The sequence below is a fragment of the Balaenoptera acutorostrata genome, chromosome 1 (assembly GCF_949987535.1).
Source record: "Balaenoptera acutorostrata chromosome 1, mBalAcu1.1, whole genome shotgun sequence".
In the NCBI taxonomy this organism is placed as follows: domain Eukaryota; kingdom Metazoa; phylum Chordata; class Mammalia; order Artiodactyla; family Balaenopteridae; genus Balaenoptera; species Balaenoptera acutorostrata.
The window spans coordinates 27,243,262-27,270,551 of NC_080064.1; the positions used below are offsets into that span (position 1 = coordinate 27,243,262).

A 27,290-nucleotide genomic window follows, 5' to 3' on the forward strand; every position below is an offset into this window, starting at 1 on the left:
AGGTCAAGGTGTCTGTGGGGCTGCACTCTCTCCGGAGGCTCTAGGGGTGAATCCGTTGGCTTGCCTCTCCCGGCTTCTAGTGGTTACCTTCATATCTTGGCCTGTGGTCTCTTTCTGCATCTTCAAAGCCAACCGTGGAGCATCTTCAAATCTCTCTCTGACTCTGACCCTCCGCATCTGTCATCACATCTCCGTCTCTAACTCTGAAACTCCTGCCTTTCTCTGATATGGACCCATGTGATTACATCAGCCCCACTCGGATAGTCCAGGATAATCTTCCCATCCCCAAATCCTTAACATAATCATATCTGCGAAGTTCCTTTTGCCATGTAAGGTAACATATTCATGGGCTTTGGGGCCTAGGATGTGGACATCTTCGTGGAGTCGTTATTCTACCTGCCACAGAGGTCTCGCTCAGAGGGCAAGTGCAGCATTGAGTCCCACCCCAAAGGAGAATGGGCAGCAGGGGGATGGAGAGAACATCACAGCATTTATCACGTGCCCCTGCCACGTACTTCTGCTTCTCATGTTGTTGTTGTTATGGCTTGGGATTTTTAAGATTTCCCCAAATTTGATGCTTGCCCCCAAACTTGAGAAACACTGTGACAGATGATATGCCAGGAGCATATGCTGGTACAGTTGAGGGTAAAATTTGCCCTAGGATTCCTGGAGAAGGATTAAGAGTGGGGTGCTTCAACCCTGGGTACACATTCCCATCAGCTGGGGAGATTTAAAAAAACTTATTTTGAAATGAGCACAGAATTGCAAAGACAGTATAGAAATTTCCTGTATACCCCTCCTCTAGCTTCCCTTACTATTAGCATCTTACATAACCATGATCCATCTAGCAAAACTAAGAAACCACACTGGTACATTAATATTGGCTCAGTGGAAGACTTTATCACATCTCCCCAGGTTTCCCACTAGGGCCCCTTTTTGCTCCAGGATCCAGTCCAGCATTTCTCTTGCACGGGGGCATCATGTCTACAGAGTCTCCTCCAGTCTGTCAGCTTCTCAGGCTTTCCTTATTTTCTCAAGACCTTGAGACTTTTGTACTGGTCAAGTATTTTGTAGACTGACCTTTAATTTGGGTTGGTCTAATATTTTCTCACGATTAGACCAGGGTTATGGATTTGGGGGAAGAATACCACTGGGTGAGATGCTCTTATTATTGCATCATCGAAGGGGGGGTGTGATATCAGCATGGCCTATTACTGATAGTCTTTGCTTTGATCTCTTGGTTACAGTGGTATCTGCCCCCTTCCTCCACTATAAGGATGTCGCTTGTCCAGTTGGTGTTATCGCTGCCGAGAAAGAGGCTCTCACCTCCTCCGAGGTGGGGGGTCCATCCCAGCCTGCCTAAACACTGTTTTCCAAATCCACCCATGGATTGTGACCCATTCGCAGGTCTTAAGATCAGACCGTGGGGTGCATTTTAAAGAAAAAAATAAAGTAGAGGAGACTATAACAGCATAGAATGGAGAAGGAAAGAGTACGTCACACACATAGTAGGTATAGTTTCGTAAAACTTCTGTTTCTGAAAACTTTATGTGCTCAGAGACCTTATCTTTACAACGGGGATAAAAGTAGCACGCCCCGACTTGCACCCCACACACAGGGTTGTCACGAGGATTAAATGAGCTGATACGGGTGAAGTGCTTAGAACAGAGGCACACATTAGGCATTGTATAAATATTATTATTATGAAGTGTGCACGTGCATAAATGGGTCATGGTGTAAAATACATTTCTTATTGTAGACTGCAATCCAAAAGTTTGCAAATACTGAACTCACATCCCTAGACTGGGGTGGGCAGGCTTACGAGCCCCAAATCAACGCCTGTGTTTGTGAAGTTTTACTGGGGCACAGCCACTCGTTCGTTTACGTATTGTCTTTTGAGCTACGATGGCAGAGCTGAGAACTTGCAAGAGAAAATGCATGACCCACCAAGCCTGCACTATTTACTACCTGGACCTCCAGAGCAGCACAGCCCTGCCTGGAGGTCATCTCATGGTACAAAGGACATTAGACACTTCTTCCTAAGCCATGCGGCCTTGTCCTGCCACCGCCCGGCAGGCACACTGGCCCCTGCAGGCCCCTCTGGGCTGTGTGACTGCCCAGCACTCAAGCCTCCAGAAGCTCGATACCCTTCTACTTTGGATGGATGCCCACACTTGCTTTATTTTTCCACCTCCGCTGTTCACGGTGGAAGGTTAGAAACACAGCACACTGGTCAGGGTCCCAGCAGGAAACAGATGGCCACTCAAATTAGAATAATTTGAGGAGTGTTTAACAAAGAGGCTATTTACAAAGGGATGGGCAAGGTGCTGGAAAGCCACAAGGGAGAGCCGAATCCTCAGAGGCTAGTAAAGGTGGAGCTCTTACCACCCTCAGCAGGAGGGGACAAGGAGAGGGAACCTGGAAGGAGAGTCATTTCGAGACGATGCCTTAAGAGGAGCCCGGGCTTTCAGTCTGGGGATGAGGAGCCAGCTCCAGGCAACCCCACAGGGAGGGAGCCAGAAGAGTAACTGCCTTGACCTCACCTCCCTCCCTCCCTGATCTCCTGTTGGGGTCCCCATCGGTCAAACTTGAGTGGAAGCCAGAGGGCATAGGAGCCAGTGATGTGGTCCATATGGGTCAGCTTCCCAGGACAGGGAGCAGGCTGGAGAAGGATGGAAAGGAGCAAACCTCAGATGCCAGCGCACACAGCGTCGATTTAGAAAGTCCGGTGTACTTACTTCTCCCGCAGCTCCACTAGACAAAGGGGTGCCCTGCTTCACCCTGCCAAGTCGGGAATATGGCCCCAACACCAAAGGACTGTCATAGCTTTCACCTTAACTGTCTTCTCTTCCTAGATCTGCTAGGCTCCAGATGGTTATCATGGAGTTAATGTTCCTGGATCTTAACATCCTGAGAGGGGGCAGAAGGTTATGAACAGAGGCACAGATAAGCTGCTGGGTGCTTTGTGAGTCTGAGCTGAAGCTGATTATCACGTATGGATGTTAGGCAAGTTCTTCCTCACAACCCAGCCTTCTACCTCAGGAAGGAGCTGTGTCTCATTCATCTCGGCAGCCCAGCTCAAGTCCAACGGACAGACGAGCCAACCTCTGGCCACCGTGGTACAAAGAACCAGAGTGGCAAAAAGCTCCCTAGGCTGAGAAGTGTCCCCAGATTAAACTGTTCCCACTGGCCAGACCTCTCTGCCCCCACCACTGGCCCGGACTCCCTGAGCTGGCATCTGGTATCTCACGGGCTCCCCAGTCCAGCCACAGAACTACAGCATGTCACCGGGAGGGTCTTTCCTGGCCAGTGGAACACTGATTCCGCATCACTGATTTCACAGATGAGACATCATAGGCTTACAGGAAGGAAGGGACTGGCTTGGGTAGCCCAGCCGCCTCGTGGCGAGCTGGGACTAGAATTCAGGATTGGAGACTCTAGTCAATAGCCATCTGTCTTTTATGTAAGATGGAAGGTGAAATCGGTTGTGGGGCCCTGGAAAGGACCTTGGCCAAAATTCAAAACGGGGTCTAGCCTCAGGCAAGTTTCAGTGTCAGACTCAGCTCAGCTGCTGAGGCCATGCACCCGGACCCTAGGCCCCCCCAGGCAGCAGTTCTGTGCAGGCAGGATGAAGCAGAGGCTCCAGTCAGGCAAAATGGTTCAAATCCAGATCCAACCTGTTAGTGGCTGTTTTACCTTAAACAGGTTAATTTTATGCTAATGAGGCTCAGTGTTCCAGTTCTGTAAACTTGGCTCTGTTATCAACCACTGAGTGGTATCAACTCCATGACCAGGTAAACAAGTACTTCGGCAATGTCCAAAGGTCAATAAATGACACTTTTCCTTTCTTTTCCCTCCAGCTGGAAGACTGACGGAATATTTGCAACTTTTTTCTCAAAAAGCCAGAGGCCGACTAGTTTGAGGGTAGCTGCTAGAGCTTTGTGCTCTAGCCCCACGAAACGGGGACCCCTGGGATAAAGGCAGGGGGGCCTCCTGATAGGCCAAGGATTCTGCCTCATTTTCATGGACTCAGGTGTAATTAGTAAAATCTTAAGGCTCTCCTCCCTTCTTCCCTAACCTCCACCCCACCCCCAATTTCCTCAGAGAAATGAAGAGTTCAGACGTATAGGCCAAGTGCTTGGGTTTTAAATTAGACAACTTTGTCCTGACAGGAACCGAGTCACAGCTGTCATACCTGATTATTTTTAGAGTTACTACTAAACTCTTTGTACAGGATGAACTGCCACCGTTCAAGGCAAACAGAAAGACTTCACGTTTTATCATGATAGCTCTGGAGCCATCCGCCTCCTCGTGTTCATTATTTCCAACCTGTCTCTGGAAGGGATGAGAAGGCATCTTGACAATCGTACGGCGGGGAAGGCAGACCCCGTGGCTTGTTACTACATCCGAGGGATGGAAAGCTCCCCAATTGAGCAAAGCCCACTGCCTCCAGGAAACCAAGGAGAAACATTCTAGGGGGTGGGGTACTGCTCCAGAGCCTTCTCTGGATGAACCATTATCTTTCACAAGAAGTGAAATTTGACCGCCAAGTAGCCAACCAATAAGAGCACCTGTATGCAAATGTCACCAGCCCTGGCCTGGAGTGGCCAGCTTGTGAGTGATGTCACAATCCCCTCTGACCCAACAATGCCACCACCACTGAAAAGGCAGACCCCTGCCTGCAGCTCTTACAGAGAGAAACATTCACCGCCAGCAGAGCACCTTCTAATTGCTCCTGGAGTGTGGCGGACAAAAGTCTCTGCTGTCTGAGTTATTAGATCCTGAAAATAAAATGACCCTATGAACATGGGAAAAGAAGTCCAGCTAAAGCCCAAGGCAAATGTCTCTTCTTACATCCACTTTTTGCTGAATTACAGAAACAAGTTCAAGCAGCAGCAGCCAAATACCTACCTTGGCTTTAAAGAGTTTTCTAGAAAGTGTTCGGAAAAATGGAGGTCTATCTCAAAGCAAGAAAAGGCCAAATATGAAGCCCTGGCTAAGCTCGACAAAGCCCGATACCAGGAAGAGATGATGAATTACTCTGGCAGGAAGAAGAAGAAGAGAAAGCGGGACCCCCACGCACCCAGACGACCTCCATCGTCCTTCCTACTCTTCTGCCAAGACCACTATGCCCAGCTCAAGTGGGAGAATCCAAACTGGTCAGTAGTGCAGGTGGCAAAGGCCTCGGGGAAGATGTGGTCAGCAATGACAGACGACGACAAACAGCCCTATGAACAAAGGGCAGCTCTCCTGAGAGCTAAGTACCAAGAGGAACTGGGCATCTACCGTAATGCCAGGAAGAAGAGCCTCCACGGGTCGGCTAAGAACCAGCGCAGAGGGTTCAAACAAACTGAGTCAGACACAGCTGATGGATCCAATTAGAAATAAAATGCCATTCAATGGTACTGCCTGTCCCTGGTCTCGTGTGTAGCGTTAGAGGGGCCATCGCTCCACTTTGGGCAACAAGTGAGTGGCATGGTGGAGCTGAGATCAGGGTTTGGAAACTGATCCCAGGAGGGGCTGGTTTTGAGAGAAGTGTCTGGAGAGTGTGTGGTCCGTACTTACTGGGCTTGGCTTGGGCAGGCAGGGTGGGGTGGGAATCTCCAGGTGGAAAGAAGCTAGGAGTCCTGGGGGTGGGAGCGTCCTGGTCCCAAGTGGGTCTGCAGGGTGGAGGACCCTACTCAGAGTGAAGTGAGCAAATGCCAGCCCTGCCACCCTCCTCGCCAGGAGGGCAAAAGGCCTGGAGTCCAGGTCAGGCTCCCAATTCAGGCCCCAGCAGAGGCTGGGAAACTGGAGTTTAGGTGGGCCTTAGGGGACTCAGTGTCTCCAGGGATTCCAGAACTGGTCCTCCAGCAAGGCTTAGATACTATTAGTGGGCCAGGATGAGACTCCAGTGGTGGTCCCTAGTCTAGTCACTAGGATGAAGCATGGGGCTGATTTTACAAAAACAGGCGTTTGACTCTGCCCCAAGTACTATAACTTGGAGAGAACCTTTTTCTTGACATTTTGGTGGGCATCTACCCGGTCATTTTTCTGTGGACGTAAGCACAACACACAGAGTGGACATTTGTTGCCTGTTTGACCACCCCGGCATCCATTCCTTTTCCTCCTGATCACAGCACACCAACTCCATCCTGACCAAGGCTGGATCAGATGGAATCCCCCTGGCTACAGTGATTGGCTCAGTGACGGTCATGTGACCCAAGTTGGTCCAATCGGAGTGGATCTCAGGACTTGTGTAAGGAATCCTAGGGGAGGATGCAGCCACAGGGGCCGTTGGCAGCCACTTGCCTCATTCTCAGGCCAAAATGTTAGTCCCTTTGGCATCCTGAACTTTCCATTGAAGATAAGCCCACACGTTTTGGATTCTGTCTAAGATAGTTTGAGTTCGGTTTTCTGCCACTTAAAATGAGTCAAAACTTGTCATTTGATACAAATGGGATTGTTCCGTCTACTATAACTGTATTTTTCAGACAATAATACACTGTAGGCAACGTTTCATACCAATCTAGATTGATATGGAATATTTTGAAATGGCTCTTGACTTCTGATATCAAAGAGACTGGACCAAAATGCAAAATTACTTTTTTTGTCACCAGGTTCTGCATGCAACAGACTTCCTTAATTCCAGCTCTAAACCCTTATTCCATGAGGGATCTGCATCTCTGTAACCTGCTGTTGTTTCAAATTTTACTTTTGGAACAAAAATAAAAATACCTATTTTTGAATAGCCTTTTAGAACTGGGTCAGCCTTTAGGGGGTGAGAGGTAATAGAGTGGAGTGATTTAGAAATTCAGGGTCTGGAATCAGGCCATTTACGAAGGGCTCCCATGCGCCAGACCCTGTGCTGGGTACCAGGAGGCCCAACGCAGTCTACTGTTAGGTTCCTGCCCTGACGAGAAGGATGGACACGGGCAAAAACCACCACCCTACAAGGCCTGAGGAGAGTGTAGACTGCACAAAGAGCTGGGGGTGGGGGCGAGTACCACCTACCGAGGCAACTGCTAAAGTCTTCATGGAAGAAGCAGCTTTATCCTCTTCGGCAACCTTGTACTCACGCTGGCCAGATTCCCGTTCCCCCTCTCCCATTCCCCACAGGTGCTGTTCCAACTGGGCTCTGCTTCCCCTCCAGCCCAACCTCCAATCTCTCAGGAGACACCCTCATTTCCTGCTTCATTGAGAATATAGAGATCATCAAACAAAGCACTGTCGGTTTTCTTCTTTCTCAGCGTGAACTCCACAGCCATCTTCCCTCCTGGTCTCATGCCTCATAGCTAGAACCCTCTCACTACCCTCTTCCCCACCAGCCTCGGGCCCTTGCTCCTCACTGTAAAGCTGCTGACTCTCCAGCCTGTAAGCTTGCTGTCCTGACACAAGTGGTTCTGATCACTGGCAGGACCTTGGGCAAGTAAGTTCTCACTCCTCGGTCTCAGGCTTCTCATCTGTGCAAAGGGGATGATGCCTGCCCATCAGGGTGTTTTAGTGATTAAATGATGTAACGCACGCAAAAGCATTTGGCACGGTCCTTAGCACATAAAAGGTACTATGGTTGACCCTCTAGGGCGGCTGTCCTATGATTTCCCCCTCCTGGTGTTCACACCCTGGTACGAACCCCCTCCCATTAAATGTGGGCAGAACCTGTGACTTCCCTTTTTTTTTCCTTTTTTGGCCGCGCCACGCGGCATGCGGGATCTTAGTTCCCCGATCAGGGATCGAACCTGTGCCCCCTGTAGTGGAAGCATGGAGTCTTAACCACTGGACCGCCAGAGAAGTCCCCCTGTGACTTGCCTTTAACCAACAGAATAGGGCAGGGGAGATGGAACATGATTTCCTCTGTGATTACACCATGGTATATACAACTCTATCTTGCTGGTGGATTTGCTCTATAGAGATTCTTCCTGCTGGCTTGATGAAGTAAGTGGCCAAGCTGGGGAAGCCCACGTGGCAAGGAACTGTGGGGAATCTCTAGGAGTTGAAGGTGCCTCAGACCAACAGCCAGGAAAAACCCGAAGCTCTCAGTCCTACAAACACAAGAAACTAAGTGCTGCAGCAACCACATGAGCGGGGAAGTGTATCCTTCCCCAGCTGAGCCTCCACATGAGAACTCAGCCCTGGTTGACACCTTGACTGCAGCCTTGTGAGACCTCAAGTGGTGGACCCAGCTAAGCTGTTACCGGATTATGACCCAGAGAAATGGTGAGATAACGAACGTGTGTTGTTTTAAGCCAACAAGTTTGTGGTAATTGGCTACACAGCAATAGATAACTAATACAGTACTCAATAAATGCCAGCTTCCTCGTCATCTTAAAATAAACCATCTTTAACCTTTTTTCTCCCTCCAGCCTCTACCCCACCTGTTTCATTTCTTTTCCTTTGCTACCAACCTCTGGAAGGTGGCGAACGCCCCCCAGTGCTAATTAGATCCTGGCTTGTTCTCTGCAGTGGTTCCAGTGAGGCTGTCCTGTTTCCAGCCTGGCTCTTGGTGGGCAGCGGCTGTGTGTTACATGACAGTCCCCTCCGGGAAGAGGGCCCACACACAGCTGGACCCCAGCCCTCATGCCACTCTTTGCTGGTTTCCTCTGTGATTAATTACGTGGATGTGGGTGGCTAAGTCAGAGTTTTGACAACAGTTTGCAGCGCCCCCGCTGAAAACTAACTCTATTAATAGTCCTTTATGAAAAAGCCGACAGGAGGTTGTGAATCTGCTGGCTTCTAATGACTGTAATGTAATGACAGTGAAGGGGGAAGGAGGGGAGGAGGAGGAGAAGTAGGGGGAGCCTGGGTCTAAGATAATGGGCGAGAGGAAAAGCAGGCAGAAAACCCAGTGTGGTACCAGCACTCCACGCACACCCACTCCGCTGGGCTCAGGGGCCCCTGCCCTCGGGCAGAAGGAGGCTGAGTCTTTGGGCCCATGGCTGTCTTAATGCCTGAATCACTCCACTCGGACCCTTCTCTCCCAGAGCCTTTTCCTGTGTTCATTTATTCAGCAAATATTCGTGTCAATCTTAAGCCTGCAACGTACCAGGAACTGTTCTAGTACCAGGGAGGCAGCGAGGCCCCTGATCTCTTACAAATAAACAAGTCAACAAATAAACACACCAGGTCATTTTTGGATAGTGTCAAGTGCTCTGAAGAAAATAAACCGGGCTAATGAGATAAACAATGACAAGTGGGGTTGAGGGCGCTTTAAATGGGTGGTCAGAGGAGATGACATTTGGGTTTTGATTTAAGGGACAAGAGGGAGTCAGGCCTGCCAAGGTCTTAGGGAAGAGTTGTTCAAGTAGAAGGACAGCAAGTGCAAAGATCCTGAGGCAGGAGTGAGCTTGGCACATTAGACAGAGGGAGGCTAGAATGACCGGAGGGGTGAGTGAGTGGCTGAGATGCAGTTGGAGAGGGACAGGCCTTGGGAAGGAGTTTATTTTGAAACCTAAGGGCTATGGGAGCCAAAGAGGCTTTTCTGCAGGGGGATCCATGTGCTTCCATTTCCACTTCTGGTTAATGGTCATTCTAGAGTCTTCAAAGACTACCAATGCCAATAAGGGGATGCTAGCGCCTCCCAGGTCTGCAAGAGAAAGAGGCAAGGCTAGCGAATACCAAATTCATGACCTTCTTCCCTTTTGGAGGGGAGATAATCAGGAGCCTCCACTTGGTCCTCCTGGGAGCAGCTGTAAGCTAAAAATCAAATGTGGAAGCTGTGAAACGTCTCTCCCTGTGATTTGTTTTCCCAGAGATGGGGGGGAAGGACAGGCACGGGTGGCAAAATATTCCAGGGGCACACTGCTTCCCAGGCCTCAGATTTCCATGTGGAGCAGCTTCCACTAGACCAGTGGTTCTCAACTTTGAGGCTGCATTAGAATCACCTCAGACCTTATTAAGATACAGAATGCTGGGTCCCACCCCCAGAGTTTGATTCAATTCTTCTGGGAGTTGGGCCTATAATTTGCATTTCTAAAAGTTCCCAGGTGGTACTGATGCTGCTGGCCCCAGGACCACGGAGGAGTTCTTTTTCCTCGTGCAGCCCTGGCATTTACTCTGAAGAGGAGGCATCACTGATCTGCCTAGTGACTTCGAGAGAGAGGAAGGGCTGACCTGCTCTTCCCCCGCCAACCCCAGCTGCAAATGTGTTCAGGTCTGCTCTCCAACCAGTTCATCAGTAATAAAAGTGAAAGGCTGATCCTCATCTGTCTTTCTCTTTCATCTGCCAACTGATTCTGAACTTGGCAAAGGAATAAGTATTTATTTGTTCGTTTGTTTGTTTATTCATTTTTTGGGGCTTCCCTCAAATCCCAACGGAGAAGACGATCCCAGCTGCAAACAATTGATTAGCATCTGGGCCACACAGCATCACTGGGATCTTAGAGTTGATTTCAGCCTCCACTAAAGCATGTTTGGGGACAAAAAGGTTCCATTTCTGGGCCTATAAGACCGAGGATCAGGCCCCTGGCCAGGGTGAGGTCATCAGGGTGAAGTCACAAAGCCCTGGCACCTCTGCGTCTTGTCATGCACCTCTAATCACACACCCACACACAATACCTGCTCTCCAGGTGTGCCGGAGGATAAACGAAATGTCTGGGACATCCTTGTACATGAAGTCTGATGTGTAAGAAGTGCCCAGTGGATGGGGGTGCCTGCCCTGGTCTCTAAGGGATGGTGCAAAGAAGGAGAGAACAACACACACAAAGGCAGTTCAAGCAGGAGAAAGAGCTTGGCCAAAGGCCAAAAGGGGGTCATGTGACCCTGCAGACTGGCCTTGACCTCTGGGTGGATGAGCAGTGGCGCGCTGAGCGTTCCCGGGTGGCCATCCCCTCATAACAGTTGCCTTGCAACAGCTCCCCCTACTCGTTGCTCCCTTTCCAGTCCTTTCTCTGCTCCAGCTGGCTGAGCGATTTGTGAAGACTCCTCCCCGTCAGCAGTGAAACGTCGCGGTGGTTACCCCTCACTACGGGAGTCGGACCCAGGATAATGAGGCCATTGCTGCCTCGCGAGTTGCACTGTCGCCCACACTCAGCTTCTGAAATGGCTCCCAGTGAACCAGGCCTTCTGGTGTCCACACCCTTGTGTGATTCCTCCCTTTGAGTGTGGGCTGGACCTAATGACTTCCTTCTGATGCACAGAATAGGGCCAAAGTGATAGGATGTCACTTCTTCGGAAGGGACTAGGCTATGAAAGACTCTCTCTCTGCCTCTCTCTCTTTCTCGCTTGCTCAAAGCAAACTGACATGCTGAAAGCCACCCTGTAGAGAGGCCCACATGGCAAGGAATTGAGGGTGGCTTCTGGCCAATGCCCAGCGAGGAACTGAGGCCCTCAGACAGCCGGCAAGGACCTGAATCCTGCCAGCAACCATGAGTAAGCTTGGAAGTAGACCGCTCCCCAGCTCCAGTGGACACCTTTATTGCAACTTTATGACAGGCTCGGCTAAGCAGTACCTGATTCCTGACCCGTAGCAACTAAGGTGATAGATGTGGTTTCATGGCACTAAGGTTTGGGATAATTTGTTGCAAACTGAAATAGATAATGAATACAGATGTTGGTATCAAGAGGGGGATAGTGCCATGAAAAATATCTAAAAAAGTGAGATGTCTTTGGAACCAGCAGTGGGTAGAGGCTGGGAGTATTCTGAAGGCCTTGTTAGAGAAACCTGGACTTTGAGGATGTTGCCAGTGAAGGCTCAAAAGGAAGTGAGAACATGTTAATGGAAACTGGAGGAAAGGGATCCTTGTTATGCAGTGGAAGAAAGTTGAGCGACAATGTCGTCTGCAGGGATGTGGAAGGCAGGACATGCACCAAATCAACTTTGTGATCTAGCTAAGGAGGTGTCCAAGCAAAGGGTTGAAGGTACTGGCTGGTTTCTTCTTGCTGCTTATGTGAGAAGAGAGATAAATGGAGGGAAAGGTGGTTGAAAAGGAGCCAGACTTCATAGTTTGGAAAGTTCTCAGCCTCCCAAGACAGCAAAGGATGCTAAAATTAAGAGATGGCTTTGAGCAGTGTCGAGAAAACGTGGTCTGGAGATAAAGCTGAGGGTGTGAGTGTGCAGCCTTTGGCTAAGACCTAGGAAAGATCAAAGGACTGTAGTATTATTCCGCCACATAAAGGCCCTTTAAAGAGATTAGGGCGGGCCTTACAGATCCTCAAGATCAAACAATAGGGCCTCTGGGAAGCATATGAGCATCGTCCCTCGGCCATCTTAGTGGAAGCCCAAGGTAGAGAAGTTTAGTTCAAAGAAATCTGTGGTTGTGGCTTTTGTGTAAGAGAGTGACTCTCAATAAAATTTACAGAAGACACAAAGTTTTGGAGAAAACTATTATCAGAAGAAACACTGTCAGCTTGGACTAAAAAGGACAGAGACAGTGCAAAACAAAAAAAGGTCACTGGACTCCCAAAATTCTCAGCAGGAAGCAGGCTGAAGAAAAGTCAGCTTCAAACATGCACTTCCTTTCATGAAGACAAAAAAAAAAAAAGGAAGACTCAGAGGGAGAAACCAAGAACTCAGAAGGTGGAGTTAAATATTTGCAAATTTTAAAACTAATCAAGAATCTTCCAATATATTCCTGGATGGATTTCAGAATTGTTATGGACCAGGGACTTTTTTCTGCCTCACACTGTCCCCCCTTTTGAGTAAGAATGTCTAGAGCCATTACCCTGTACCTATCCCACCACTGTATGTCAGGTGTGTGGGGACAGAGAACTTGTCTGTCTAGTTTTGCAGAGCTACTGATCCAGAGTAACAGTACTCTATGACCTGTACTCAAGGAACTACACCCAAGAGCCTCCATCACACTTGAACTTGATTTAGATGGTGAGATTCTGGACTTTGAGCTGATGCTTTCATGGGATGAGGCTTTTAGGGGCCTTGGGAAGGGGTAACTGTGTGTCGCATGTGGCAGGGACATGAATCATTGGGGGCCGGAGGGCAGCTGGCGGTAGGCAGCTTCAGAAATGACTAAACGCTCTTTGTCTCCTGGCATTCACATCCTTGTACAGCCCCCTCCCCTGGTGTGTAGGCTGGACCTAGTGACTTCCAACACAGGGAATACAGCAAAAGTGATGAGCTGCCGTCTCTGAGATTAGGTTATAAAAGACTGTGACTCCTATCTTCCTCTCTCTCGGAGTCACTCTGACGAAGCCAGCAGCCATGTTGAAAGCTACCCTATGGAAAGGAACGGAGGTAGCCTCTGGTCAACAGCACTGAGGAACTCAAAATCCTTCAAAACACCCTTTGAATAAGCTTGGAGCAAATCCTTTTCCCCAGCTGAGCTTTGAGATGATCACAGCCCTGGAATACTCCTTGATGGCAGCCCTGTGAGAAACTCTAAGCCTGGAGAACCCAGCTAAGCCACATCCAGATTCCTAACACGCAGACAAGGTGAGATAATAAACGTTCCTTCAAACCATAAGTTTTGGGATGATTTGTTACGCAGGAATAGATACTTAATACACCCACCCTAAGGTCCTGCCCTACAGTATTTCTCCCAGGAACACTATACTCTCCTCAGGGCCTTTGCACATGCTACTCCAGGCTGAACTCATCCTACCTTTTAGGTCTGGTAAACTTCCACCTTCAGACAAGACTCAGGTCAAGTTTCCCTTCGTCCAGGAAGCCCTCTTGGACCCTCCCACCCTCCTCTGTGCTCCCATATCACATCACCATCTCGTTCATATCACATCTTAACTAGTGTTTGTCTTGACTAGTGAAGGAGGGCAGGTGCCTTGCCTTATTCATCCTGGCACCTTTAAAATCTAACACAATGCTTGATATGCAGTAAAATAATAATAGAAAACTGTTATTTATGTACCTATGCCACGCCTGGTAGTGTCTGAGGCAATTTACATGTATCGATCTTATTTACTAATAAACTCAATGAGGCAGAAACTTTAAACACCCCCATTTTGCAGATGAGGAACTGAGACTCTAGGCGAAGCGCTTGGTGCTGGAAAATGAGCCGTGGAACCCGGAGAGGCTCCTCCCGTCCCGGGCTTGGCAGTGTCAGTTCCCTCCTCTCTCTCGGGAACTCTACACAGGCAGAGTTGGGCCAGGAGGCCTCCTGAGCACCCAGACACACACTCTGTGTTTGGCATTTCCGGAGAAATACCTGGATCTTTCCCTTGGCGCCTCCGAGGAAGGGCTTAGCTGTCACCCAGAGAATTTGTTGGGCACCAGAAATCACACCTCCAGCTCTCTGCTCACAGCTGTGCCTCTGGCCCACAGGCAGAATAAGCGTTTCCCCGCCCTCACACCCTGTCATTACAAACCACGTAAATTCCTCGATACTCATGTTGAAATGAACAGATGCGGCTCTGTATCTTTAATGCATTATCTGCAATTAGCAGCAGTGGGCATGAAAGAACTCTGCGGTCCCTGGGGCTGCCCCTGGTCGATGCAGCTGCGAGTACACTTGCGCTGAAGAATCCAGCCCGGCTCCTCTGGTCCACGCGGCTCCGGCGAGTGGGTGAGGGAGCGTCCATTCGCACAGCGTCTGCTCTGCCAGGAAGCAGACGGGGGCCTGCCGACACCTGATGGTCACTCCACTGCCGACCTGGCCCTCCTGCCATCCCCCCCCCCAGGCTGTCTAAACACCCTGAGAGGATGTCCTCCCCCCGGATGTCAGGGGTGATAAAGGTTTTTACGGGCTTGGGGTCTGCAGTGTGGAGTAGGGGTCTGCAGTGTGGAGTAAAAGTCTGTGAGAAAATGCAAAGGGGCGTGCTGCTGTGCCCGGGGCAAACGTAAGGGGGTGTCTGCACGGATTTCAGAGAAGAAGGTGCTGGTTGGTGAGAGGTACGTGTGCACACCAGCTCCGTCCGGAGGAGGAAGATATTTTTGGTAATACATATCATGCTAATAACTAGCATGTATTGAGCACTTACTGTGTTTCTGGCCCTGATTTAATGCTCGCCAGGCATCAGCAGAAGGCAGTGTCAATTCCCGCTGCCCCTGCCACCTCCAACCACAAACCACAGCCAAAGACCACCGGGAATCCACCTGTAGTTGAACAAAGTTGGGATTTTCGGCTCTTGGCAATGAGGGAGAATGCACAGCCCTGGGAAGTGTGGGGCATCTCAGTAAGAGGAGGTTGGAAAGAACTTACTGTAGGAATTAGGTTTGATTTGGTGATTTGGGGGAGGTTCAAAGAAATGGAGCTTTGCTCTGGACTGGATACCGTCAGGAAGTCAATATACTTCTACCATTGGGTACTTAATAACTTTTATCTAGAAGGTGGGAGGAATGAAGCAAGACTAAAGTTGGAATTGGTAAAGAAGCGGCTGTCACTCACGTTAGCCAAGACGGAGGGGATGTTCGGTCACTTTTGTCTTTCGGTAACGTCCTTGCTTGTGTCCGAATTCAGATGTGGTTGCGAAGTAGTCTTGTTTTTGTCTTAACCCATCACGGTCGTGGAGCGCTCACGTGCCGTAGTCTAGGTGTGGGGGACAGGCCAGCTCCCAGCACCAGGCCAGTCTCTGGCCCTCAGGGGGCTGCTGTTCCCTTTCCCAACAGGCCCTGTTATTGTGCCAGTTTACAGAAATAAAGAAATTGAGGCTCAGAGAGTTGCCGAAGCTAAGAAGTGGTGCTGTGATTCCAGCATCACTGAAACTGCAGTGGGTGCTGAGGGACGCAGGGGACGGGAGGGGAAGGGGTACGACTACGGGAAGCCAGGCTGACCACGAAGGGGACTGGCTACGATGGTGAAATAGAGAGAACATAGGATTTGGAGCCGGAGATCTCCACTTTCGAAATCTGTCCCTGCCACTTACTAGCTACCCGGCCCTGGGCAATTTTCTGAACATCTTAGATCCAGTTTCTTCTTTCGCATGATGGGAATATAAAAGTCTGTTTCCCACAGTTATTGTCAGAAAAAAAATGGAAGAGACACAGTATAAGGCACCTATGCAACACTGGGGGACAGAAGAGTCCCCTCCGAGCACTTCCTGTGTGCCAGCCACCGTTCTGAGTATCTCACACGTACAGACTCATGTAACACAGCCGCCCCGTGAGGCAGGTTCTATTAGAGTCCCTGGTTTGCAGGAGAGAAGATGGAGGTACAGAGAGGTTAAGCAACTTCTCTGAGGTCACACAGCTATCAAGGAGCAGAACTCAGGCATGCTGGCTCCAGCACCCTCACTCTACTCCCTCATGGTAGCTGTTGGATCACAGCCCCTTCCCTTCCCTTGCTGCAAGGACTTCAACCTCAACGAGTCTAGTCACATTCTGATGGTGATTGCATGCCCTGGAACTCCCCTGGTCCCAGACTTTTGCTCATGGAAGGGTCTAAGCTGCTTGCTTGGCTCTGGTTCGGAGAGCACTTGTTTCCTTTTGGAAGGTCAAAACAATCAAATACTATAGATTCAGCTCGCCACAGTGGATAGATCAAATAAAACATAGTATTGCCTTATTGGTATTCCTGTGCCTTTCAGTAAGTAGTAAACTCAGAGAGAAAAACACTGAGAAATGAGTAAAAACTAAAAGGGGCCCGGGGAGGGGTGGGGGGGGAATGACTCAGTGCTGCAGCCAAAGCCCTCCTGTGCCAAGGCTGATGTGTGGGCACAAGGCCGCCCGAGAGGAAAGGGGTCAGAAGTGGCCAGTCGGGCCCCTCCCATCCCACAGCAGCAGGCAGCTGTTCAGAGCGGCCTCAGCACCACAGTCCAAGGCTGAATCAGCTCTGGTTAGTCCTAGGCGGTTGAGTAGTTTGGAGTTTGTGTCCCCAGTTCTGGAAGACTGGGAGGCAAGGACTCCTGGACCCAGGGACGCCAGTAACCGAGGTCCTTCCTGCCTCCGACCCCCTCCAGGCCGTACTCCACCACCACTTGAGGGAGATGAAGTCCTGGAACTCCCATCAACATTCCCTCCGCTGTTTCATGCAACCCCCCCTCATTGTCATCAACCTTCTTGAGGCTCATCTGTTCTTAATTATCTCTCTAAATCCCAAGGCATTACAACTGTGCGAATTGGGGGAATTTAGCTGCTTAGAGGATTCACAGTAATCACAGTAATCTCTGGTATTTACAGAGCTTCCCTTTGTAGACTGTGAAAGCCAGACAGACAACATTGTAGTGGCGAGGGTCCCGTGAAATTGCTCTCAAGTTCTCTTCACAGAGTGCCAGGCCCTTAGTCGGTCTGATTTTGTTTTGCTCAAGGAGGTAGATGAGAAAAGTAGTTTGCTCCATTACCTCCTGAGGGAGACCGAAGAGAAGCTGGGACGGTGAAACCCACGTAGAAGATATGCCTTGGGTTGTGTGCCCAGCCCGAGCGCTCTGCTCAGGACTGCCGCGCTGCCCCCTCCCCAGCTCACCGCCGAAGGGGTGGGCTCCTTCCCGCGGCTATGTCTGTTCCAGTTGAGCACCCCCCCTTCTTGGTATCAGCTGATTGGACAAGAAGTTGACACTCGACCAATGAGCTGGGCCAACCAGATCCTCTCTCTTGCTAAATCAAGGCAAGAGATGTGGAAACTGTGAGTCAGTCAGTTGGTCCCTAAAGCTAGAAGGTCAGGCAGACTCAGGGATGGGAGTAACCATCGGGGACTGTGTGTACTGCTTAACAATCGGAGAGAAGGGGAGTAGACCATGACACCTGAGAGAGTTGCTCTCCAGCACTTTCTGTCCCATGTATTTAGTCAATAAACCCTTTGGAATCCTAAGCCAGGAGCCATCCCCATGAGGCCATTACTGCATGAAGGTGAGGCATTGGAAACAACTGGAACTCCTGCACTGTTTTCTGACACTCCATGCCTTCCCTTCAGCTGCAGCGGAAGACGAGGCCAGGTCCCGTTGGTACACGAGATGGAAGCAGCCACACTTCCTCTCTAACGGGGACACCACAGCCGGTATCACAGGTGAGTGGGAGCCGTCCATGGTCCATTCCAGAGACCCCTGCTGACCTTTATCAGAAGCCAACATGGGCCTCCCCAGAGAGCTGGGGTGTGAGGCACGGCTGCCCTTGGACTCCACAGCTTGAAGGAAAAGGACTGAGAAAAGTCCCTGCGAAGAAGCCATTGTTATGACACAGCACAGCCATCTGGTCCCCCCATGGATCTGACGGCGGCAGCAGGGGTGGAAGGCAGCAGACACGGAGGCCCTGGGAGCACAGTCCAATGCAGAGCCCTCATTGATCCACGTACCTGCCTGAGGACTGGCCAGACTCTCTGTGTTTAAAAGACACTCACGGAAGGTCAGGGCTGGAAGGGCACCTTAGGGAGGCCCCAGGACAGCCCAGCATTGTCACAAATGGGAAGAGCAAACCCCAAAGACACGACTGAGATGTGACCTTTCCATTTCAATCAAGGGAGTCCAAATAGCATTCGTTGTTTATTGGGCAGTTTTGTGGGAAAGTGGGGGGGGGGGGGTATTGTTGTGCTTTGTTGCCCTCCCACAGGGAGAAAAGCAAAGAGAATATATATTTATGTGGAGTCTGTACGACTGAATCATAAGTACTTGGCATAAAAAAAAAAAAAAAAAGCACATAGTTACCACCAAGGTAAGCAATGTGTTGTCACTAATTCAGAAGTCCCATTCTCCCCCATCCCCCGCCCCCCTGCTCCACGGGACACGGAGCAGCAAATCACAGATTTCTCTCAGCCGGAGGTTCAAATAGAGTGTGTGAGACAGTGGCTTCTGTGATGCCCGCCTTTGCTTAGCCACATATTCTGTTTCAACCTGCCCTGTCCCAGTGCCAGTGAGTCTCTAGCAGAAAATTCATCATGAGCCCCTTGTCCTCGAGTCAGGTGGCTTCTGGAAATAGTCTGTTCTCTTCCCCCATACTCCCCACCCCAATCCAAGATGCCATGGGTTCTGTGGGATTCAGCCCCCAGAGCCCCTGCAGCCTTTGTAGTTAACCATACCACTGACGTGTGGCCTGTCTGCCTAACTGGCCTGCTGTAGTCTCTGGTCCCCACTCCTGCTCCCTCATGGGCTAGGAGCCTGGTGAAACCTTCTGGCGTTTCTAGGGTTTGGCCCCATTCTCCTGAGTGCTAGGATTTATCCCTCCCTTCTCCATCAGCCCACAAGTGTCCCTGACCTAAAATTCACACAAGCACCTAGGCCATATGTCCACCCACTCTCTCAGAATTTTCCTTTTCAAAAATGCAGGCCCACATGAGGGTAGAATTTGCCTTTTTCCTTGGTTGTTAATATGGACAGTCGGTCTGTTTTCAAGTCCTGCTCTAATCGGCATCATCATAGTTATGAGCATTGGCTTTAGAGTGAAAAGAGTTGGCCCTGAATTCTGTCCACACTACTGACCAATGGTACGAACTTGGGCGACTGATTCTTCTAACTCCATTCTTCTGAGCCTCATTTTCCTCACCTGTGTAAAGTGGTTGTTAAAACCTATCCCACATGACTGGTACAGAGTAAATGAGAGCATACATGAAATAATGGATAGAAAGAACATAGCATAATGTAACACATAATACTAACATGTAACATTCACTGAGAGCTTTGATATGTTAAATTCTGGGCAAAGTGCTTTGCAAACATTACGTTAGTTAATTTGCACAGTAATCTTGTGAGACCCTATTTTCCCAAATTTTTAAATGAGAGCTTTGAGCCTTGAAAGGTTAAGTTAATTGCCCAAGGTCAACAGTTGGGTAGTGGTTGAGCAAGCACCAATTGTGACCTCGTGGAGACCAAAGATTATGATTTATCTCATTCAGTGTCTTAGTACAATGCCTAATATATAGTAGTCACTTGAAAAATGTGTGTTGAATTAATGCATGGCTCCCAAGTCAGTGCTCCTTCGCATAACTGGGTTGAGAGCTCAGCTTTATCAACTTATTTTTTTCTCTCTCTGTCTCTGTCTTTTTTTTTTTTTTTTTGCAGCTGGGGACACTAAGCTGTTCGTTTGTGTTTTATTTCTGCCAGTATTTGTGTTCTTATCCTTAGTATGACTATTACTGGATTTTTAATACATTCAAACCTTCTATCTGAATGGATACATAATTTCCATACCACTACTCTTAATCAGAGAGTACCCACAGATTCAGCATTTTGGACAGAGCTAGGATTTTTTAGCTAATGGCTGTTGGTATTGTATTTGCATTTTAAAACTATTTCCAATAAGTGTGTGACCCACATATGAGAAAATACTGCATTCCCCACTAAGTGGTTCTGGCTCTCTCTTCCTTTTCATAGTCTATCAAATGAGAAAAGATTGCCATAAAGATTTTATGAGTCCAAGAGAAACATTACTCAAACAGGATTTATTTCAAAGGCATCATTCTGAAACCATGGCATGTTGTCTAAAAGGGAATCAAAGCTCATATTGGTGAAATTTTTATACTCAAATGAAGTCCAAATGTTGCATAAGATCCTCTTAATGTCTACCAAGTGAGCAACTTCTTCAGTTTGGTTCAAATCAGCAGACAATTTATAGAGTATGTATTTTCAGCATCTCTGGGCCCATACTTGAAACCAGTGATAAGAGACAAGAATACGATCTTTGCCCACGTGCAATCACATAAGGAGAAAGGTAATTACGGGTTTGGTACTTTCAGACCTTTATACTCTGGGACAAAAAATGTCTTTACGATGCCCAGTATATGTCAGGCACTCTGCTGAACACTGCAAGGAAAACAAGGCACATTTTCTACCTTCAAGGACCTACTGTCTGGTTGGGGAGACACACATATCCTTATGCAGCACACTATGTAGTGAGATAAGGGTTATGCTAGAAATAGATACAAGAACTTGTCAGCTGGGAGCTGGTTCTAGAATTGTGTGAGATGTCTATCATCCTTTGTCTAGCTCACAAACTACTATTCATTCTTCAAGAACCCAAATCAAACATCTTCTCCTCTGAATGCTTTCCTCACTGTCCAAGACAGAATTGGCCTTCCCTCCTTGGGGTTCCCACAAAATCTTGAATAAGGGGAAAGTGGGGGTGACAGACACTAAATAAGTAACTATTAAAAATATCTATGTCTATATCTATATCTATACACACACACACACACACACACACACACACACACACACATTTCTGCAGGGGTAAAGAGCAGGAAATAATTAACTGTCAAGGAAGAGGTGGAGATACTTGAATTGATTCTGGAAAAATGTGGAGAAGGTCATTCCAGACGGAGAATGAAGGAAGGACAAATGCAGTGACAGGATGCACAGTCATGATATATTTACAGAATGGCAAGTAGCTACAGTGGCTGAAGCAATGCAGGGGAATGGGGGGCGGAGCTGGTGATAATGGGGAGAAGTGGCAGAAGATGAAGCTGCTGTTTTAGGATGGGGTCAGATTATGAAAATCCTCTGCTAAGAAGTTTGTTCCTCATCCTGCAGGTGGTAGAAACTAACGAAATGTATTTTAACTTTTACTGATTTTTCTGCACCCAGAAAGTAACATAGGCTTGTTGTAAAACTTTAAGAGAACACAAAAGAACATAAAAAATACATTAGCACCCCATTCTGAGCTCATGGTGCTACTATTTTTCTTGTCTGCTTTTTTTAGTGACTATTATATATGTATGTGTGTAAAAATGTTAGTTCATACTATATACATTGTTTCGTATGTTGATTTTTTTTCACTTAATATCATATTAAGCATTTTCCAATTTCTTTGAACATTCTTTGAAATTAATTGCTACATGTTTTATCAGCCACATGTACCACAGTTTATGGAACCATTAATGCTGGAAATATACTGTTTCCTTTTCCCCACTATAATAAACATCACTGCAAGGAACATCCTTGTGTATCCATTTTACAAAGACCTCTCACTGTTTCCTCAAGATAAAGTCCTAAAAGTGGCATGCAGTTTTTACATTTTAATCACTATGTACCGTCAAACTACCTTCCCAGAAAACGTTCTGCCAATTTATAATACCACCAACAGGGCATGAAGCTCAAAGAGGTTAAATGACTTGCCTAAGATTAAACAGCTGGGGAGTGGAGGGCTGGAAATCAAATGTGGGCACCGGTATCCACAGGGCTATGGCAGAGCTTTGGTGGGGAGATGGAGGATGGGGTGGCCAGAGGTAATTGAGTCTGGAGCACTGAAACTGACTTGGGTGAAGATGGATGGTCTAATGAGACAGCTTCAAAAGACAGGCTGTTCAACGGACAACACTTGCAATTTCATACTCTCTATAAAGCTGCCTAGGTCACGACTCTTCCCACTTGAGAGTGTTCAGACCAAAGAGGAATAAAACACATCTCCCTTTCTCTTGACTGTTACGCCTTTGTAGACCCAGGCCTTGGACTGGCATTAGTGCACATGGCACGTGTGAAAACTTGCCTGGTCATCTGAAGTGTGATTCAAGGAGGATTCCTCCTTCATGCCTGAACAAGTCTACACTGGGCATACCCTTCCTTGAGCCATAAGGAAATCAGGCACCCATCTCTCTGGGGATACAGCATGTTTTCTCAGTTGTCTCCTAACTAAGAAATGACTTGATGAGGGATAAAAGATTCAGGATCCTAGCTCTTTCAATCCTCATACCTTGATCTACTAGCTGACTTCTTTCTCCCTGCCCTCCCACTCCTTCCCTTCACAGCCATAAACGCAGTAATATAAGTCTAGGCAGAACGTGAGGACCAAACTCAGGGAGTCATCTCATCAAAGTACCGTATCTTAGACACTACAGGCTTGAAAGGGATTCGGAGTTGCACTGCAGCTGACTGCATAAATCCCCACTATGACACCTGCAACTAGTGTTTGTCCGGCACCTACTTAACTCCAACGGTCCTCCCGCAGAAAGCTGTTCTCTTCTATTAGATCTTGCACCAAGTCAAGGTTTGACTCTTGCAGCTACCCATTGTTTCAGTTTCTGCCAATTAGCTAAACTTTCTTCCCTATGATGGACACTTAACTACCTGAAAATAGGTGTCATTTTCCTCTCAGGATGCTGGAGGTGCTGCAGCATAAGCGTCTAAGGCTTTGGAGTCATACAGACCTGGGGTTCCGCTTCTGACTCTAGTAAACAGCCGTGCTTCTGAGGGCAAGTTGCTAAACATCTCCAAGTCTCCAGTTATTGCCTGGACCAAAAATAATGATGCATTTACCTCACTGGAGAGTAGTGAGGACTGAGTGAAATGTCAATAGTGCGGCAAGTGGTGGGTGGTTGATAGATGCTGGGTCCCCTCACAATTGTCTCTTTCTAAGTCAGTATTTCTCAAAGGTGCTCTCTGACTTGTTGCATCGAGATGGCCTAGGGTGGGTATTTAAAATGCAGATTTCTGGGTCATAGCCCTAATCCATTGAGTCACATTCAGTGGGAGTGGGATCTGGGAACTTCTATTTGTTTAGTTCGGGCAGTATCCATGTGCCGAGAAGTCGGAAGGCCTTAAGACCTTTGGGAGCTCTCCGAAGCTGCTCAGGGGTCCACACTCAAGGGCCGGTCTGTCTGATCCCTGAGTGAGATGCCCCACAGAGGACACATGCCTCTGAACTGGGAAGCAAGGCCTTGTTTTCAGGGAGTCTCACTCTTTTCTCACTCAGAGGCCTTCCCTCTGTATTCTGGGATCTGGAATGTGGAAGTGGGAGGGCACTGGGAAAGGTGCTGCCATGTAGATCAGGGCTTAAGCTATTTTGATAATCTTCATATTGCCCAAGGCAGAGGATCAGCCCTTCAGAGGGGGAGAAGCAGGGCAGGGGCCCAGGGGTCAGCCAAGCAGATTGGTATTGAGGGCACACTCCAGGCCAGGCCGGGAGCTGGAGGGCCAACACAGTCGAGCAGTGGATGACAGAATGCCCTGGCCTTTCCTGGACACGCTGCATATCTGTGCAACCAACTCCAGACCTGCCCTCTGGTGGAGCGGGGCCCCCAGGGAGTCCTCACACTTGGAACAGTTTACGTACTTACCCTCATGTGCCCCCTCATCATCTCGGCTCCACTCTCTTTCCCTGCTGTGAGTTCTCCCAGGTGTGAGTTCTCTCCTTGTACCCAATTTTGTGCTAATGGCTCCCAAAAGTCTATTTACAACCCACGCCCCTCCCCCAAATTTCAGATCCTTACATCAATCTACCTTAGACGGCCCGCAGGCATCCAATGCTTAACACGCCAGCACTCCCTTCACCACCTCTTGCCATCCACCTGCCACGCAAACCAAGAGTGGGAGCCGCCTCTATTCCTCCTCCTAATTAGTCCCCCAGGTTCACTGGATCACTAACCAAGTGATGCTGTCTGTATGGTCTTCCAGACTCTTAAATCCACCCCTCCATACAGTCTCCGCTGTTACCATCTGCGTTTATTCAGGCCTCATCATTTCTCACCTGGGCTACCGCAACAATGGGCAGCTTGTGTCTGAGCCTGGATCCGTCCCTGCTTCCATCCCTCCATCCTGTTCTCCAGCAGCAGCCAGAGTGGTCTTTCAAAAAGGCAAAGCTGATCATGTCATTCGCCTGCTATAAACCTTTCAGTGCCTCCCTACTGTCCCCAGAATAAAATACAAATAATCCGGCCTCCCTCTACCTCTTTAGGCTCATCCCCTCTCTGTTTTCCCACATCCTTCAGCTACATTTCCAGGCATGGAACCTGGGAACTCCTCCTCCTTCCAGGGCCCCTGGGCTGACCGGTCTCCCTGAAGACCAGGCTTCTGATTACCTGCCTCTGACTTTCCCCTACTGTCACTGCCCCCAATCCACCTCACTATCCAACTCAGCACAGACAGGAGAAACGGGCAGAAAAGAACAGTTATTATAATTATTATCAAAACCTGTGAGCCCTTCTTATGCAGCACTGTGCATAGTAAGTGCTTTACACTCAATTTCTCATTTTAATCCTCACAATATTCCCATGGGACAGACAGATGAGGAACCAGAGGCTCAGAGAGGTTAAGTAACTTGCCCAAGGTCATGCAGCAGTACAAGTGGTGCAGATGATTCTTCAGCCCAGGTTGTCTGACTTCTGAGACGTATCAGAAAACTACATCAAAGAACACAACTCAGATCTATTTCCAATGGTCTATGCAGAAAAATCTACCCTGCCCAAACAGAGACCCCTTAAGGTATACTATCCTCAAACACCCAAGTGCTTAGCCTGGCTTATGGAAGAGGCAGTGGTACTCTACCACAGGATGATTAGGACAGCAATGAACTTAAATCCCAGCCACTGCTGGAGAATATCTGCTTCCAAATTCAGTTTGGTTCAATTCAATCCAATTTAATTCAGTGCAGTTATCGAGTGCCCACTATTCACCCTGCAAGGGCTGGCTACGGATGGTCCAGAGAGAAAGGCAGAGATCCCTCTTGGGAAGCCATAACTAGCCAGGGCATGGGGCACCACATGAGAGGCAGGAATTGGGGTGTTGGAACCAGGGAGGCATCTTGTGGTCAGTCCTGGAGCACTCAGGAGGTCAAGAATTTGCCAGGTTCTTATGCTAGCCCCTGGTCAGTGGCAAGTTTTGTAATTTTGCTAATTATTTCTTATAAAATATAAGTATAGAGAAGATACCACCAGTTTAGTCTAATAGGAAGTCTCAGGTATAAAACATATGAAAGAAACTGGGATTTTCTTTCTTTCTTTCATATGAGGGCAGGGGCTCCAGTGACAGAGAACTTAGCTCTACTACTTACTAGCGGAGGCACCTTGGGCAGCCTGTGTTCACTTTCTGAGCCTCAGTTTCCTCATCTGTAAAAGGGGAATGAAAGTAATCCTGTCTCATAGGGTTACGGAAAGGGTTAAAAGAGATTATGCATATAAAGTGCTGATTAGCACAGCACCAAGTGCCTGTAAGGAGCTCGAAAAGTGTTAGCCCATTCAATAAACAAACGCATGAGTGGAATGCACATCTCAGGAGTGCCGGCCAGCTGGAAGGGCCCTGGATGAAGAGCTCAGAGTTTGAACTATACTCTGTGGGGTAACAGCAACCACTGAAGGTTTGCAGCAAGGAAATGGCAAGGCCAGAGAGGACCACGCTGGCCAGAAGAGAGGACAGATGGGAGGGGAGATACTGGAGACTAGTGGGAGGCTGCCTCAGTGTTCCAGGTGTGAGAGCACCTGAGCGAGGTTGGGATCTTGGTGTTGCGATAAAAGGGACAAATTGGAAAGACATTTAGGAGGTAGAACTAGCAGGACCTGGCAACCAAGAGATGTCAGCAGATGACAGCTGCCCTGCTGCCGAGCAGACTCAATGCCCATGAAAGAGAGGATCCAGTTAGGGACTCAGGGGAGAAGCGATGCCCTCCCCGGAAGGCCCTGGCCACTGTTTCCATTGGGAATGCTGGCCTTTTTGCTCTTTCTCATCCCCAGGTTCATTAGGCTCGTGAATGGTCCATCCACAGAGTGGGGCACAGTGGGCAGCCCACAGGAAGTTCTTTTACAAAAGAGGTGGTGGGGCTTACAGCGGGGGCCAGTGGTCTGCAGCAGGAAAGGACTGCCCTCTTGGCAGATGGAAAGGGACAGAAATCACTCTAATTGCAGCCTGTTTTGCAGGGGAAGCCTCCAAAGCTGGTTAGAAAAGAAAAACCTCTCAAAATAGTCCAAACAAAAGGAAAAGGACTCTCACATGTTTATAGCTACTTTGAGCCAAGCACCATCACCTATTTCTTCTCATTCAAACTTCAGCACAGTGGCAGAAAGGATTAGCTGCCTATTTTACAGATAGGGAAACTGAGGCTCACAGAGCTTTTCCTATAGTGTATACTTGTAACTTACATAATATTGTACATGAACTATACTTTAATAAAAATGTAAATAAATCAAATCAAAACAAAACAAAAAAAGACAGCAAATATAAAAATAATCTAACCCAGTTTGTCAATGGTGGAACCGGATTCAAACCCAGCTCTCTGACTCCACAGCACATTCTCTTTCCTCTACAACATATTTCATAACCTTTAATTTTAAAAGTCCCATTTCTTCAGACATTCACATAAGGCTGTTGGCAGTGCAAAATGATCGAATGCTTTTAGAAAGCAATTTGGCAATAAGAATCAAGAGTCTTAAAAAAATATTCATTCTGGAAATCACTCCTAAAGAAATCACCATAAATTCAGAAAAAAAAAAAATTAAAAAAGCTTTACACACTACAACATTCTTCACAGCAATATTTATAACATGAACAATTGGAGACGATCTAAATGTTCACAGAAAGAAGAATGGTTGTGAATATCCGTTTAAGGGAATATTTGCGGGCCGAGGGTTTATAATAATAAGGAAAATACCAACATTACACGTGGAACATAATCAGGATGCAAAATTACACATGGCATCATCTAGCGATGGTGCTAGAGAGCCACGTGGGGTTCCATTTTTTTGGCACCTCCTCCTCCAACCTCCATCAGCCCCTTCTAAATCACTCTAGATTTTAAAAATTAATAACATTACTTAATATGGATAATGCATGATTGATCAACC

At 48.2% G+C, this 27,290-nt stretch overlaps 2 protein-coding genes across 2 annotated transcripts in view; one reads left to right on the forward strand and one right to left on the reverse strand.

Annotated features, from left to right (window-relative positions):
* The window catches only part of CSMD2 (CUB and Sushi multiple domains 2), a 676,782-nt gene that overhangs the window by 378,719 nt on the left and 270,773 nt on the right, over positions 1 to 27,290 (reverse strand). The gene's annotated exons all lie outside the window — the stretch shown is intronic.
* Positions 4,807 to 5,382, forward strand: HMGB4 (high mobility group box 4). The gene has a single exon (XM_007182482.2). It carries the CDS (start codon positions 4,807 to 4,809, stop codon positions 5,380 to 5,382), a length of 576 nt encoding a protein of 191 aa, XP_007182544.2.